The 17,301-nt window shown below is 40.2% G+C and overlaps 1 protein-coding gene across 5 annotated transcripts; it reads left to right on the top strand.

The window, feature by feature from the left end:
• The first annotated feature begins 477 nt into the window (after positions 1–477).
• Positions 478–16,224, top strand: larp4b (La ribonucleoprotein 4B). 5 transcript variants are annotated; one of them, XM_027008116.2, is made up of 17 exons: positions 478–1,038; positions 2,912–3,024; positions 7,692–7,839; positions 8,306–8,449; positions 8,544–8,628; positions 9,144–9,280; positions 9,395–9,498; positions 9,599–9,709; positions 9,796–9,849; positions 9,950–10,159; positions 10,268–10,374; positions 10,491–10,745; positions 11,100–11,145; positions 11,222–11,404; positions 12,838–12,971; positions 13,514–13,625; positions 13,889–16,224. In XM_027008116.2, the coding sequence occupies exons 2-17, from the start codon at positions 2,965–2,967 to the stop codon at positions 14,141–14,143; spliced, it is 2,145 nt and encodes a 714-aa protein (XP_026863917.2). In that variant the 5' UTR covers positions 478–1,038; positions 2,912–2,964; the 3' UTR covers positions 14,144–16,224. The 5 variants fall into 5 exon arrangements, with proteins under 5 accessions (XP_026863917.2, XP_026863916.2, XP_026863914.2 ...); XM_027008115.2 differs by having other exon boundaries at positions 2,912–3,051; XM_027008113.2 differs by lacking the exons at positions 478–1,038; positions 2,912–3,024 and adding an exon at positions 3,632–4,536 and having other exon boundaries at positions 8,547–8,628.
• Positions 16,225–17,301: the final 1,077 nt, after the last annotated feature.

Raw genomic sequence — 17,301 nt, 5'->3', positions numbered from 1 at the left:
GTAAAATTGTGTGTAGAATAAGTGTTCCACAATGAATATGTGTTTTTATTATGTATTAATATGACATAAAAATTAGACAGATTTTTAGGAACTGTTAAGTAGTTAATGTCGCTGAATCTAAAGCATTTACAAACTTTTCACAGTTATAGTACAAACGTAATCAAGGACAAATAATAGAAGCCGTCTGAATTCCAAATTCATTTGCTCACTTTTCTTTGAGAGATCTAGTTTAAACCATGTCACTCATTTAAACTATTTAGCCCAAGTAAATTCGGATATAATAAATTATGAGAAGCAAGAAGACTGAAGAATTTGAAAAATATTATTATGGCAGAAATAACAGCTAAATACCTACAAAGAGTAAACTACCGTTTTTCTGGAAAATCATTTCGTGTTTGCATTTTTTTTGGGCTCTGGTGGTATCCGTACACCTTTCTCGACCAACCGAAGAAATCCCGAAGAGAAATGAGGCGGGATTTCACTGTGTGGTTTCACTGATGATGTAGCTGGTTATCTAGCTTTCCAGCTAGCAAAACTGAAAATATAAATACTGAGAAGCGTAGCGACGTCCCAAGGCTCGACTGTAGCTCAGTCCGTTCTCGCAACTGTACGGACACATGCTTGTGGAAAGGGAGGTGCATTAGGTTGTCAGCCGTAAACACGGGAGTCTGCTTTTCGCATTTTGGAACGATCGGCGCGAGTTCCGGAGTTCTGTCAGTCGCGCGGATTCGAAGAATAACGGCTCGAAGTCCGCGGCGATGGCTAGCGTGGCTATCTTAGCTAGCTAGCGCGGTCGGTACGTGTTTCACACCGTATAAAAGTTGGACAGCGCCGTTGCCAAGAAAAGGCACACACGTGAAGAAATCCTGCGGTGCGTTTCCGTCGAGAGAGTGTCCGTTCGAAGTTTAAATGTTGGTAACGCTTGGTTTTTGAAATAGCGCAATAATTTCAAGTAATGAAATGGATTGACATTTCATTGAAGCGTTACGGCCCAACGTCTCGCGTGCGGATAATCTAAACGTTAGCTATCTGATATTGGTGAGTATGAATCTATAGTATTAAACCTTCGTCAAAACTTTTAATTAAACGACTTGTATATCAATTGTAATGCGTAGTTACCCAATACTTAGCACTCCAACTGCTTTTATGTAACTTGACTAGCTATCTAGCTGCCTGTTTAGGTTAAGACAGGAACTAGCCATGTTAGCCATGTTGGCTGTCGTGTTATACAGTAAGTTAGCTAGCTAGCTAATGCTACCTACATGATGCAAACTAGCCGTAGCGATAGTACTGCTACAAACAAACGAGTTGGCTCTCGATAATCTAGCTAACCAAGGTACTTTTCTCTATAAGGCAAGTTTAGCTACTTGGCATATATTATCAATTCCTCAGCCAACTATCGTCATAGTAGCTAGCTGCCTGTTATCGACCACCTATTTTCTTCAAAATATTCGGGTTTACGAATAGAAGATTTAACACCAGTGAACCTATCTTAGCTAGCGTTAGCTAACTTTAATGTGAAGTTGTGTTGATACGAACGTTACGGAATGACAGACGTTCTAACTTTAAAACAGTATTTATTGTTTGTTTACTAGCAGAACATTTTCTTCATAGAAATGGTGAACCTGTTATTGACGCCTAGTCAGTCTATCCATGGTCACATCATTGTTGCTTGTTTACTTTTAGTGCCTGTTGTTTTGCTTCTCATGTAGCTAACCTAGGTTATCTAGCTGCGAAACAGAGAAGCATTCGCTAGGTGAGCTAAACCAGCTTGGCTAACCTAGGTAGCTCGCTCCATAGCTAGATCATGTTAGCGATGGGTAATTTCATCGCCCAGACAAAAATATACGGTGATGCACTGTATGATTTTAAAAGACCACATCTGTCTCTTTTCTGCACCGTTTTCATAATACATATTCACCTAGGTGTTGTATTTATAAAAAAAATAAAATGCTAATGTCGTATTTTATCATAAGGTTGAGAAAATATTAGTTTGTGACCACTGACCAGTCTCAAGATATGAGGGAAGATAAGTCAGCTAGCCAGCTAGCGCCGGAACCCAGTGATTAACAAGTCTGTTACACTATCTTACAGCCAACTAAGGCAGCTAGTCTTGCTAGATATACAGTTTAGTTGCGTTGCTTGTTTGCTAGCTGGCTGGTTATTGTCATAAATCAAGCTAGGAAAAATATATTATCTAATAACTTAACATTCGGAAGTACATCAGACTGCGTAGTTAGCTAGGACAAATTTGGCCTACAATTGATGTCATGACACGAACGGGTACCATTCACATTAAGTAGTTATTTGAAGTCTTTATCATCCTGCTTTTGAATCATCTGGTTGTACATGGATGGACATGATCGGTTTCGGGCATTGTAAGAGTTTTAACATCTGTAACTGTTTAGCTGATTAATTTAAAAGTAGCTTAAAATCTTGTTTTTGCCACAATATAAAACAATTAAAAGTATTCACTTTAACTGAGTCATCTGATGTTGGATATAGTAAACATAGCTAAATGTGGAAAAAGTGAAGCTGACCTGCTTGTAATTCAAGCTAATTGTAATAAAATGTAACTCCTGGACTGTTATTGAACTTTTATTGTTCTGCTCTTTTGAATTTAGTGAAATGTTTTTCTTTAGTAACATACTGTGTCATTGAGGCGCAAGCATTAGGCTATCATCAGAAAGCAAGAGCATCCTAAATTTCTGCCTTCCTAATTCTGTCATATTTTGTCAGATGGAAAATTGATTCTTTTTTTGTTTCTCATGGCTGATTGAATTTTGGTCCACTGCAATATGTCGGCATTGTACATGGTTTTTAAGTAGCTGCTTGATTTAGTTAATTTTGTTATTCAAGTTGCTCTTACAAGGTGCTTGATGGATTTGTCCTTTTCATATTTGTCCTATAGCCTTTCTGGTGATATAAAGAGCTCTGTGTAAAGAGCTAAAACCTACACATCTCATGACTTCAGACCAGGAAGGGAAGGATATAGCTGAACCACAGGTGCAGCAGTCACAAGAAGTAAGGAGAAAAGAGATTCCCCTTTTGGTAAAGTATGAGCTTTATACTGCCGGATTTGTCCAATTGGTTGTGCATGCGCGCGCACACACACACACACACACACACACACACACACACACACACACACACATAGACTTGCACACACGCAGACAGACACTTGCATACACACAGATGAACGGGTGTGTATGCACAGACAAACACGTGTGGATGGATGGATAGAATTGTGTGCATGAAGGGACAGATGCGCACACACACACGGATGGACTCGCATGCATGTGCTCACAGTGTGCCTCTGACACACACACACAGATGGAAACGTAGGATAGTTATTTTCTCACTACATTTTAAAAAGTTTATTAACCTGTTAAGTACAGTATGTATTTCCATACTTAGTTTATTAGTTTATACATTAAGATCCTTTTTATACAACCAAATCACCAATCATGGGATTTAGGGGTTCGTGTTTGACTGACGGGGCCATGTGAGTCACTAGTACAAATTTAAATGTTCTATTTTGAGTATGGGAGGAGGAATAGGCAGCCATATTGCACCTCCCCTTTTTTCTCTGCCTCTCTCTCTCTCTCTCTCTCTCTCGGTCAGCCTTGTTGAGAGCAGCTTCTTGAGGTTTGTCTGCTGGTGTACTGAAAGGATTTTTATTTTGAAATTTAAGATATGGGGTGTTGTTTTAGTAAAGAGCTTGGTCCAAATTTGGTCAGTGAAAGGACAAGCCTCCTTCAAACGTCGTGTACTGAAAGCTGCTCAGTTGATGGTTTCCGACAGTGTGCTTGCTCTGTGGCTGAACTGGCTGAAGAAAAGCCTCCTGAATGTGGTAGAACAAATGTACCTGTGGACACCAGAAGTAATTCGTTTCCCACAAACCTATCTGCAAGTCTTCATCCCACTGAGAAGAGAAGCAGCAGTGTACAAGTTGGCACAGTGTTTAGGAATGGACCTAATGGAGACCGTTGTCTTTGTCAGCTTTCAAAACATAATGTGAACACTGGTAAAGTTTCAAAGGATTCAGATGGAGACAACAGTGACATTGATCCTAACACCCCTCGGATTGTGCAGACAGATGTGTTGAACTCTATAAAAAAGAATATATCTGAAAATGCAGTGACAAGACCAGACTGCTTTTTTGAAGCTAAATCATCTCATTGTTTAGATTTACCAGGAACAAGCTGGAGAAATTATTGTGAGAACATGACAACAGCAGCCACACTTGTATCAAACAGCCATTGCATCAGAGCACCATGCACTTTAGGCAGTCTGTGCTCTGAGGTCTCTGCTTTAAAAGAGGAGCATGCACAGACACGGTCTGTTGCCAGGAATAATTTGGAGGTTTCAACCATATCTGGAGTTATCACATATCCATTCAATACAGGCACAGGGAGCTATGGAAAATTTGATGATTTAGATGAGCAGGATTCTCATTTGGTGACCTCAGAGCACCACTCCAAAAGAAGAACCCAGAGCTTCTACAGTATTTGCTCAATTGATACCGATGATCTGGTGGGTGAGTGTGAACTGCCATCCATGAAGCAGCCTTTGGCATTTGGTGAAAATGATGTTCTAGTTGATGCTGAAATTTTGATGTGTAATAACTCGTCACTCCTAAGTAATACCAACAGAGCATCTGCCTCAGTACATTTAAATGGTGCCATAGCTTTAAAAACTAATATCAGTGCTGTGCAAGAAGAGGGTGAAACCTCTCCTGCAAGCCTCCGAGCAACAAGTTTGTATCCAAACAAGGGTCCTACTCTACCTGAACTCCTCGGGACACTTCGTGGTGCATGTTCAGAGGATGAAAATGTACTGCTAGAAAAACATGTTCCTATTCCTTTTCAGGACAGAATGATGACAAATTCAGTTGGCAGTGCATGTGAAAAGCCTGAGCATGAGTTAAAAAATATGCCCCCTCTCACTACTTCATGTAAGGCAATGGGTGAAGCTATCAGTGATTTGCTTAAAAGAAAAAATCTACATACCTTTTTCCCAAAGTCAGGTGAAGGAACAGAGTGGTCACAGGGGCAACACAACAAGCCCTTGGTAAGTCGAGAAGACATGGTTTGTGTATGTAAGACACTTGTTAACTCAAACACTGAGTTGTCACAAGTCTCCAGACTAAAGGTTTTGGCAGGGTCGTGTCAAGGCTGCTGTTCAGAAACAGCCAAGCAAGGATCTGAAAATGTTCCTTTGCCATTAATGGATCCTTCAAGTAAACCACATAATAAGGAAAATGATTTAAGCATTGGATATATTAACTGTAGTGAACTGTTGAACATGAACTTTGAAGCAAAGACTGAGATGGATTTTGTCGCAGACAGTGCTTGCCATGATACTGGCATTTGTACTGCTCAAATTGCGCATTTTCCTGTTTCTTCACATAACATAGGAAAGGGTAGACCAACTTTAAGGGAAACAGTGATGAAATCTGGCCATCATTTATCAAATAGTACTCCCTGTGAGGAGTTTCAGGAAGAAACAGTCCAGGACTTGGTGAGCTTTAAAACTACCAGTGACCCTGAGCTCATTGGGGATCTCTCTTCATTGTTTAAAACCTCTACAATGGAAAATGTAAGCAATATGTGGTGCCAAGAGTTTACCACAGCAGACAGCTCCCGACAAGCTAACCTACCAAATTGGTACTCCAAAACCTGCTCTACTCATCTTATTGCCAATAGTATGTCAAAATCATGTGACTGCTTAGGTTCTGATGTTGAACAAAAAGTATCAGCTTCAGCGGAATGCCGATCTGGAAAATGTGCATTTTTTCAGAACCCTGTCCCATCAAATGTCTGGGTGGGAAGTACTGTTATGCTTCAGCCAGAGGTTTTTAAAGTAGGGGTAGTAGATTGCCCTGAAATGATGTCTCCATCCTGTTCGTTTCCCTCACTGAATCAAAATACCCAAGCAGAAGAGAAGGAAATTTACCTTGGCATGGAGGACAGCACTTGTAGTAATTCTTCCACTGACCCTTTAGATGTTGTGTCCAAATCTGATACTATAGATGCTGAAGAACATGTAGAGGAAATAAATTCTGTCATTCACGTACCATTTATACCATGTGGTTTAACAAATTTCTCTAATAGTTGTCATTTGGTTCAAGAGGATTGCCATTATCGAAGTTCAATGGAAGATTTCACTGGCACCCCATATGAGAGTGCACTGAATTGGGCACAGGCAGAGAGAGAATTTAACTCTCGTCTTTTGACACTTGTTACAAATAACATTCAAGTTGCATTTAATGTTGACTCCTCTAAAGATATCAGTCGCTTCAGAGATGTTACTGAAGACCATGCTAAAGATTATTTTTTTAATAATGAGGTCCCAAAGCATCTCAACATTTGTGGTGATGCACACAGAGAGACCTCTATATCTACTTCAGCTCAGGAATGTGTTCACGCTGAGGAAAAAGACAAATTTTGCTTACAAGGGAATGAGCAGATTTTTACTATTTCAGAATGCTTTCATGAAGACGAACAGAAAGCACTAAGTCAAAGGTGTGTGTTTGTTGATAAAGGAGATCATAAAACAGAAAAACTGAAGCCCACAAAGTCAGTGGAGTCTCACTTTTATATTAACCTTAGAAATAATTGTGATGACCAAGCAATCCCTTTGTGTTTGGAAAACAGTAATGAAAATTCTGCCTCTAGTAGTCAGTGTAGTGTGCCTGGAAGCCTGACCTGTCAGGCTAAGGTGGCTGAGACTTTTGACTGTGTCTCATTGTCTGAAAATGATATAAAGGCTACCAATGTTGTACAAACATCCCTAGTTACAGCCAATCAGAAGCCAGAATCAGAGGCTGTAGATCAAGTCATGTGTCTGATTAGCACTGGAGTGAAAGGGACAGTGTCTGATTACAGCATTCCTCTCCTGAGCACTATGAGACTGCCATCTGAACTAGGAAAGCCATCATGTGCCTTACAAGGGCAAGATGCTGCTAATGTAGCCATGAAGTGTGTTGTGACAAGCGAGCTTCAGAGATACCAACCTGAAGCACACAAGGAAGATTCTGAAAAGTTTCAGACTAGTTTGAGTGCAGCTGGTCATAGTGAAGATGAAACTGCATATCTAAACAAACCAATTCCACTACCTGTTGAACCTGACCAGGTTGACATTTATGCCAGCACGCCCTCATATGAAATTCAAAGTATGACCTGTACACATGAATCAGAAGGAGAACGAGGCATGCTGAACATGGTTTCTGACCTTCTCAGCAAATCGGAGATGAATGAGGATGACCAATCTAGTCACTATTTCTGCATGTGGCAGCAAGAGCCTGGAGCAGTGTTACCTGAGGAGTATATGCAAGGGTGTGCCTTTGAGTCTGCATGGTCTTGTAATTCCCATGAGGAAGAAGTGATGGAGACAGATGCAAAACAGGACACTAAAACTCATCCCAATGTCAACACAGAGGGTGTTCAGACCTTCATGACTGCACACCCTTACAACCTTTTAATTTCTGATGGCTCCTGTGTATGGAACTGGCAAAGTGATTACAGTGAACTTGTAAGTGTACTTTGACTCTGTCAGACCCATGTTATCTTTACTGGGTAGCCTTGTCTGTGGAGTTGTGTATAGACAACAGTGAATGCCTTTAAACCATTCAAACATTGACTGCAGCTGTTAACCTGATTATTAATGTTGATCTTATTATTGTTTAGGAATGCACCAAGGTTTCTGACCTCAATCCCAATGCAAAGGCATGGGCCAGTTATATGCCTAACAGGGAAACATCAGGGCTGGCCTACACGCATTCTCTCCAGTCATGGGTAGAAGATGGCAATGACCCATCAAAAACCATCTCAGGAGGTAAAGTTTCCCAGAGCTCATACTTGTGAAACTATGTAAATGTGTTTAAAATTTTTTTACCGTGTTAGATTTTAAACTTGTTTGTTTGTTTGTTTAGTAAAGCATTCAACTGTTTACAATAAAAAAAAAAAAAAATGTAAATTATATTTTAGGATGGTAAATTAAACAATTATTAATCGGTGGTTACTAAGGGACAGTTAGTCATACTTAACATGTAGATGGATTTATACTGCTTAGTGAAAACATGTAAACATAATTTGTTTTTCATGTAGCTGTTTGGTTTGTTTCAGTGAGAAATGCCATTACCAGGGGAAGACTTTTGTGAATATCTCGGCATGTATTGCTTGTTGTGTTAAGATGCTTCGTTCCTTTAGGAAAACAAGTTCATTATAATCATTATTGTTTTTCCTTTAGAAATAATTGGGATTGGAATTGTGATTTTAATGATTTATATTATTAATTACAGGCTGTGTCAGCAGCAGTGACGAAGGGAAATGGAATGAAGAGCAACAGGTATCTGTCTCAGTAACCCTACCAACAGCATTGCCACCAGAGCCAGGAGAAATGGGCAGCACAGCCAATCAACTGCCACCTGGCTTACAGCAGAAAGGTACTACAGTTAAAGGGAGCATAAATTAAATAAGATTTTGTTAAATTTAATTGTTTGAATTTAATTGCTGGAACCCCCCCCCCCCCTGCTTCAGTAGGAATTGATGGTTCAGACTCTTCCAGACAGCTTGAAGATCTTAGAGAACAACTAAAGGCTACATTAGAGTTTTGCCTCTCCCGGTAAATGAGTTACACTTTATATTTAGTACTAATCATTCTGAACCCATCTCTTATGGATTTCCATCTTTGTTCTGTTCAAAAACCTTGTATGTGGAATGAATGATATCCGGTAATGACCCACACAGCAGGAGTATTTAAAAAAAAAATGTATTTGAGGTTCCTTGTCAAATAATGTTTGTTTTTTTGTTTGTTTGTTTTTTAACATGGCCTTGCATGTTAAGGTCACTTCTAAAATAAGGTGATTTCTAGTGGCACAAGTATTTTCTTCACTCAGCCTCAATAAACTAATTTGTTAACGGGATCAGTTATAAAATTATTTGGTAACCAGTCAACAGTGTTCATAAAAGAATTGGAGGGAAAAAACTGCAGCGGCCATGGATTCAGATTTTTCACCATGTAGGAGGCATTTGCACAATGCTAGGCACTGTTGTATGCATGCAAGAATATATTCTATGACACTGAACTTGAGCCTCTGGAAGTTTATTGTGGCTATTTCCCTCTCCCTCCCCTTACAGGGAGAACCTAGCCAATGATATGTACCTCATCTCTCAAATGGATAGCGACCAGTATGTGCCAATTGTGACCGTGGCCAATCTCGATCAGATCAAGAAGCTAAGCACAGATGTGGATCTTATTGCCGATATTTTGAAGAGTAAGTCATCGATATGTTTCGTTTGTTGTTTTTGCTACATAAATCCCTGCTTTTCCGTGCTTTATATTGACGTCTTCAATGGCATTAACCACAGCTTTTTATAAATATCTCCAGCGCTCCCTCTTGTACAAGTGGATAAATGTGGTGAGAAAGTGCGACCAAACCAGAATCGGTGCATCGTTATTCTACGAGAGGTTCCCGAGGCCACTCCTCTAGAGGTAAACGCTATATGCTGATTTTATCTTGCATATCTAAATTTTCACTGCACTGGATGGGGAAAACCCTATACAATAATGACATTTATTTGCCTTTTTAAAGGAAGTTGAATTGCTTTTCAAGAGTGATAAATTGCCCAAATTCGTCAATTGTGAGTTTGCATATAATGACAACTGGTTCATCACCTTTGAGTCGGAGGCAGATGCGCAATTGGTAAACTTTTCACTTGATCAACCACATTATATTATAAACTTAGTTTTGCCTGTGTTCCTCATTATTTGGCTCTGACACCCTTTTAGGCCTATCAGTATCTCAGAGAAGAAGTGAAGACCTTCCAAGGAAAACCAATAAAGGTAAAACTACATGCCTTCATCAGACTAGTGAGAGTTTCCTTTCTTTTTAAAAAGACTGGTTAAGCACAACCTCTTGTATTCTCCTCTCAATTAATTATAGGCAAGGATAAAGGCCAAGGCCATTGCTGTCAACACTTTTGTGCCAAAGAATGGCTACCGGCCTGTGGACATGTCATCAAACATTCAGCAGCGCTACCCGCCCTACTACATCCCACCAGTGTATGGGGCGCATCAGCAGTTCCCCCCGCTCTACCGGCTAGTAGCTCCTCAGGGCTGGTCAGCAGCACAGAGCTACTTGGATCCTAACTTGGTGCGTACTGTGTAACCTCCTAATATTCAAAAAGGTTCAGAATTCAGATGTTTTCACTAAGGTCTGTTTTGGATAAATGACAAGTAATCACTTTGTCTTATCTTTTAGGTTTCTCCATTTCCTAACCCTGGATTCATCAATGGCTTTGCTGGCTCTCATGCTTTTAAATCAGCCACTGCACCTTTGACCGTCAGACCTTACCAACCAAGGAACAGGCATGTTGCTTTTGGTTTTAGGATTCCAGGTGTATGTCAGTAACTCTCATATGATCTTCTGTCTGAAAGCTGCAGCTGTGTTCCCACTGTTTATAAAAGCATCTTTGTCCTGGTAGGAATCACAGTAAAAGCCATGTTCGGCCCTCAGTGCCAGCTGCCGAGCGTGGAACGGCTCTGCTGGAGAACCCCAGCACTTTCAACACCCTGCCCTCAGACCATATTCCCAACGGGACTCGCATATTGCACACTCAGCATATGGGCGGCCGGCCTCGATTACCCAGCGCACCGAGTTATCCCCGTCGGGACCAGGTTGGTAGTGGACGAATGGAGATGAACGGCACCGACTACTCACCCATCATGGGTAGAGGAAGGTAATGCATCAAAATTACTAATGTAATGTGAAAGATGTCATGTGTGTTGTATGCTAAAGGGCAAACCTTTGAGTGTGGTCAGGTGACCATCAGCTAAAAGTGAATGTTTGTAGTTCAAATGCCATATTTTCAACATTGTGATTTTAAATCCCTTTCTTCCTGAACTTTTGAATGATATTTAGTATTTGGAGTGCTATCCAGGGAATGTGAAGGTCCACTCTGCCATCCATTATCCATCCATGTCCATTATCTGCTGAGCTGTGGAATATGTGTTAAAATATACTGAAAGAAAAGATGGTTGCCTGTGTGCTCTGAGAATCAATCGATCTTTCTTTTTATTTTCTTCCTTTCTAGGCGAAATGGCTATGGGTACAAGAAAAGGAGAGATGATAAGTTTACGGTAAGTTGTCTGGCTCACTAATCTCACCTAGTCCAGATAAGACTGTAGGTTCACTCTCATATTTTGTGCTCCTCAGAAAGCGTCTGCACAGTCACCCCCTCCAGCCCCAGAACGCGTTCCGTCTCCAAGCTTTGAACTGGGCCTTTCCAGTTTCCCTCCCCTGCCTGGAGCCGCTGGCATTCTGAAGGCGGAAGTAAAAACTGAGACCAGCTTGGAGAACCGACTGTCTGATGTTGTTACTGGTGTGGCTAAAGATAAGGTAACACTAGCTACTTCATTAACGTTCACTGACTGTTCAGAGGAATAGTCCAGCATTACACCTCAAAAATTATATTTTATTCAGCACTCAGTAGTTTAAAATGTTTTTGTCGTCCCCCTCAGTACTTGGTTTTGGAGTTACAGACAACGCAAAAATTATGTAAAACTATGCTCTGTGGAAGTTTTAGGGAAGATTTTTTTTTTTTCCTCTTTTCCCTTTTTCTGTTAATTCCACAGTCAGGCATTTTACCAAAAAAGGAAAAATCATCATACACCCATTTTAAACTACACTGAAAGCTGGATAAAATTTGTCTGTGGGGTTGGTTTGTTTTTCTTTTTAGTGCTTGTGTTCCTTTAACAGATGCATAGATGCTAAGGTGATTTTAATTGTTGTGTCATGAGGCAATGGGTCATTTTAAATAGTTTGTTCATGCATAGTATGCATTTGTACGGAGATTAAAGACCAGGCCTTATTACCAATGGAAGCATCAATTGCTTAACAGTATAAAACAATACAGCAGCCATAAAACATTTGTCAAGCCTATGTTATACAACATTTATCAAAAATGGTAAACAGATGCATGGTACACATGTATGTTTGTTATTTAAAATTGAGTACTGGCTTTTTGCTGGTAGAAGTTAGTTATATGAAAACTATTTGATCTGTTTTATTCTGAAAGGCACGTATACATCACTTGGTAGCAAGGATGTTTCTCTTAGAGTCACGTGCTGGCTCACATATACAATGAATCACCGCAGGCAAATAAAGAACAAGCATCATCAGATGGAGATGAAGGTCCCAGTTAATGGGCTCCTGTCATTCTGTCCTACATGGTCATTGGCATGCTGAGTGTACCCTGCACTGGGCACATGGGCTTGCTCTATACACAGCTGCTATAATTTATTGTCAGAGTATGCAGTGTAGACTACAGAATGGGAATATGTGTTGCTGTCAGTTTTGATATTGAAGCAGTCTGAGACTCATGTATGGCAGCTGTTCCAAGACATCAAAACTGTTCGGGGCTTTTTTCATCAGCAGGACCACCAACTGAGTTGGCCTGAGTATGACATGAAGTGAAAAAGGCAACAACTGTCAACAGCTTTGTATAATTCTTATTCAAGTGGTGGTTAAAAATATCACGCATCATTGCTCATTGTATTTACTTTTTATTTTCCCACAGTGTCAGTTTGAGCTTTCATTTTGAGCATTGTTGTTGTAACTGACTCTGAATGCACTTCAGGTTCAGAGGTCACAGTTGCTCCGGGCCCCCAGTCTGCTACCATAAAGCACATGTTATTCTACAGTCACTCAGCCCTGCGTATTGGTGGAGGGGCGCATCACTGCGAGCACTCTTTACAGCGCCTCAGCTGATAGGCACGCTCGTGTGCTTGCTGCCCCAGGAATTTCACACAGGTCCTTCTGTCTCTCGTCAGCCTCTAAATAAGGATGCATCTACCAGCCGCATGACTTCAGGAATCCCCAAAGAATCGGCAGGGACTGTTACTGCTCCCACTATTCAGCCTCCAGTGGAGCAGCAGATCCCATCCTCTCCAGCCCACACAAGATGGTACATCATAATGCAGTTGTGTTAATAATGCAGTAGATAAGCTCCTTCTGGGTTTTTATGTATAATCATATGAATATGCATTCATATAAACTTCAGGGTGTAACTGTAATCAGTAACTAGGCATGATTTTAGTTTAAAAGAAGTAGAAAGGTGGTGAAGGTTTTTATTTGTGGTGGTGTGTGTCTGTGTGGCTTTTTTATTATTGTTTTTGTTCTTGTACCTTTTTTCTTTCTTAAAAAATTATCTTGATAAAGCTGAAAATGATCAAAAATGTTCCCCGCAGGGAACTGCTAACCGGGGGGTTGGAGTTGAATCAGCACCATAGCAGCAAGCTTGACTTTCATTTCTCATTAGCAGTGCTTGCTTTGCAACTTGAATGCAAAATATAGCCTCAAAACCTGTCTTAGTTTATGGCCTGCTTTTGGGGCAAAAAAAAACCATGCAGTTTGATCTCTTTTTAATATCACCTTTGTAGTGGCTGGTTCTCTTTCTAATGTATTGATGCAGAGTGCGCTTCATGCTTCATTATTGCTTACACCTAGCACAATGAAAGCACAAGAGGGAAAACCCAAGGAGGTGGCAGCATCTGCAGAGAGGACTTCAGTCCCAAACACTTCTAAAACTACTCCAGTCCAACTGAACAGTGCAGCCATGGTGAGTGCAGGTCTTTCCATGCAGCTGCACCATGCCCTGTGTGGCTTTGGAAGGTGGGGTTGAATGCATCTGGTTTTCTCAGAGCTTTGTGTTCCTTTGGTGTGGGTTTTTTTTTTTCTTTCCTCTCTTCCTTTCTTTTTTTTCATTTTTTTTTTTAATATAGCAGCTGAGTGAATAATTGAGGGTCTTAAGTGTAACTGTTCAAACATGATATTAATTGTAAGTAAGTGGGGTGCTCAAATGATCTTGCTGTGATTTGCCAGGAGCCTCGGAAGCCAAGCTATGCAGAGATATGTCAGAGGATAAGGGATGCCCCGACGCAGCAGCCCCCCGTTGAGCCCAAGCTGCCCGGCTCTTCCGTCGACGACTTCAGCTCCCTTGACTCCGCCGAGCCAAGATGCAGAGAAGCTCGGCTGGTGACCGCCAGATCAGTGGCGGCGCCACCACCTCGCCCTCGAGACGTCTGGAAGCCTCAGCAGGGAGCTGGAGATACGTCTGCCTCCTCATCCCAATCCTGAGGGGGATTCGCTGCCCGGACTGAGGTGTAAACACTCCCGGGACAGGCAGGGCCGCTCTGCGTGCCTCCCTGTCTCTCTGCTCTACTGTAAATGCTCGTCTGTCAGCGACTGTCACTGGAACCAGGGCCTGCGGATGAAAGCACTTTGGGGTGCATATGGATTCTTTATGCTTTTCTTGTTTCGCATTTCTTCTGTTTTGCTTTTCTTGTTTTCCTCTGTTGAGATCATTTTTCCCTGTATGTTTCCCACCTCCCAATTTTCTTTTTAAAGATGTTGAAAAACTGGCCCTGATGTGGAGGTTTTTTTTGGGGGGGTTTATTTGTTGTTGTTTTTTTTCAACTAACTTTTTGAATTGACTTTATTTTTCCAGAACTCAAGATTTTTGTTGTTAAAGACTAACATAGTGCTGGTAATAGAAAATACTGACTTTGAATTAGTGCTGATCTTGAACTTCTTCTTTTTCTTCTTTTCCCTTTAGATTTTTTTAAAATCAACATGTATATAATTTTGTAACCACCAGTGCACTGGCACTGACTGTGCTGGTCTTATTGTGTTGTGCTTTTCTACAGAAGGCTGAACAGTTGTAGCTGTCATGCCTGCATGATTGAGAAGTTCTGCAAGTCCATTTTTTGTTCAGTTTTTATGTATTAATGTACTGGCACTGGAGTATAGTTTTGAGCTCTGATTTTCATTTTAAAACCAGCACATGATAACCCTTTTCCCCCTTCTTTTCTTCCTTCCCCCCCCCCCCCCCCCAAGTCCTTTGTACTGATATGGTAAGATAGCTGATGTAATTATTAACTTGTCTTGTGTGCATGCCTTTTTTATATATTTTGTTTTTTTTTGTTTTTTTTCCCTTCTTTTTTAAGTCTTTTAATAGATTCTCCACAACCCCGTGTTGTTTAACAAACATCTGAGCCCATGTGTTCAGACATCCAAATAGGAACAGCTTTCCCATGTCCGTTAGCACACTCGCTACTCTTCAAAAGGCAAGAAAAGGTTCCAGTCCAGTACTCTTACAATGAGACATTTAAAATATGACGCACATCTCCTGATCAATTCTGGAAGACCTGCACACTGATCGAAGTCCTCAGGGTGTGAGGGTGGCGTGTGGTAATGTGCCTAGTATGCTTTTGTCTAATAAAGTACAGCTTTCTTGTAATCTGCTTAATAGAGTTGTATGCTGGTGTGGTGATATGGTCTGTCACTTGGTAAGTTTGGTTTTGTTTAATTGCTAAAAAGGGAGAGGGGTGGGAGAGGTGTTTACTTGCACCTGGTATCTGCAGAAAGTGGGAATTACAGATGTGAATCTGAAGTTGTGCATATATATTTTACCTTAGTTGAGATCTAAGTCTCCTGCACGCAAGGACCAGTGGCATATATGTAGTGTCTCTTTCTGCAATCTGTTTTTTTTTTTTTTTTTTTTTTGGTGGGGGGGGGGGGGGGGGTCTGGCATCAGGCAGAGTCCTTTCCTGTGTGTTTTGTTTTTTCTTGTTGAGCAGAGCAAATATAGTTGCTAGAAATTTTCATGTTGAACATCTGTCTCTCTCTGTCTCTGAGAGCTCTATCTTCCTCATGGTCCCCTTTTTTTTTTTTTTTTGACATTTAGAATGCATTTAACCCATTACAAATAAAGTAATGAAGGTTTGATTACAGAAAAAAAACATTTTAAGATGTACAAAAACATCATTAAATTAACAGCATTTGAAAACTTGAATTTTATTTAAACTTGAAATTGTCTCTGCCTTAACTTTTTAGAAGAGAGTTTGGAATTAGTTTAAGTTCCCTAAAAGGTAGTCTCAAATGGAGGATGATTTGGATGTTTTCTCGCAGCCTTGTTCACTGCATTTGTGTAGCACAATAGTCGGGGTCGAAATAGGAGGATTTTTCTTTCTTTCTTTTTTTTTGTGTATATGCTTATGGTCAAAACTGTAATGTGTGCACTTGGAAATGTGTGCTTTCACTGTACAAATGTAAATAATTGGAAACATTTAAAAAAAAAAAAAAAGGTACACTTAAATTGGTTATGAGCAAGATGTATTAAAATAAATGTCCATGAGAAAATGGATGCCAATTAAGTATTGATGGTTTGTCAAGTTACCTCTAAGGCAAAGCCTGTCCTAGAGCTAATTTTCTCTTAACTAGCATAATTTCTGGTGTGAAACATTACCACAAGGTGGCGCATCGTGAGCATTAATTTCTTGTGGAGCGCATACCGAGAGACTAAAATAAAGGTCCATGACTCCATATAACAGCTTGAGTCAATACAATATTACTTTTTTTTTTTTTTTTTGTTACCGCAGCACCTAAGAATAGCTACTAAACTGAACTTTTAGAAAGACGGATTATGTGATGAATGATGTTTATCATATATATATATATATATATATATATATATATATATATATATAGATATATATAGATATAGTGTGTTTGTGTGTGAAGTAACTGATATTTAGTCATTTTAAAAGCAGATAATCGGTTGTACTGTATTAATCATGAAAAGCACCAACAAAGTAGTTAACTAGTTCTGTAGATGGAATTAAAAAATAAAGCTTAGTGAGGAATGAGACTTTTTTTTTTTTTTATCACGTCAGTACAAAAGTATTAGTTGTCATTAATTTCTCCTTTATGCCTACTTGTATAGAGAATGTCTTCTCAGCTTTGGAAACAGTGGGCCATTTGTCCACACTGCGCTTTGCTACTCACACGCTTTGGCCACGTATGGTGATGCCACATGTCATGTAAGTCAAACACAAATACTGTTCCACTTCGGTCTTAGCCCAAGTGCAGATAAAGTACATGTCGAGCACACCTTGCTTGCTCTTATTAAATTAATGTTATACACTTAAATGAATGCCATTGCATGCCAAGGGGCCAAGTGTGAGTCAAATGTGCACAATGAAAGACCTATAATGTGAGGTAGACGAATCCAGTTGTTATGAGAGGTGTCTGGAATGGATAATTTTTCATTGTGGAAGTCATTTTACCTTGTACTTTATAGTATCATAGCACAAGAACTGCACAGGTAACACGGTGAGCCCATTACCCGATAGATCAACAAAGCAGCTAGGTTTTAAAAATCTTCTCAGCCTAAACAAACGCGTTGGGTCTAATCCTAATTTTGGGTCATGTAGAAACTTTCAATTGGTTCAGTG

This window comes from Electrophorus electricus, chromosome 5 (assembly GCF_013358815.1).
Source record: "Electrophorus electricus isolate fEleEle1 chromosome 5, fEleEle1.pri, whole genome shotgun sequence".
NCBI classification, from domain to species: domain Eukaryota; kingdom Metazoa; phylum Chordata; class Actinopteri; order Gymnotiformes; family Gymnotidae; genus Electrophorus; species Electrophorus electricus.
This window is presented reverse-complemented; position numbering and strand designations above follow the sequence as displayed.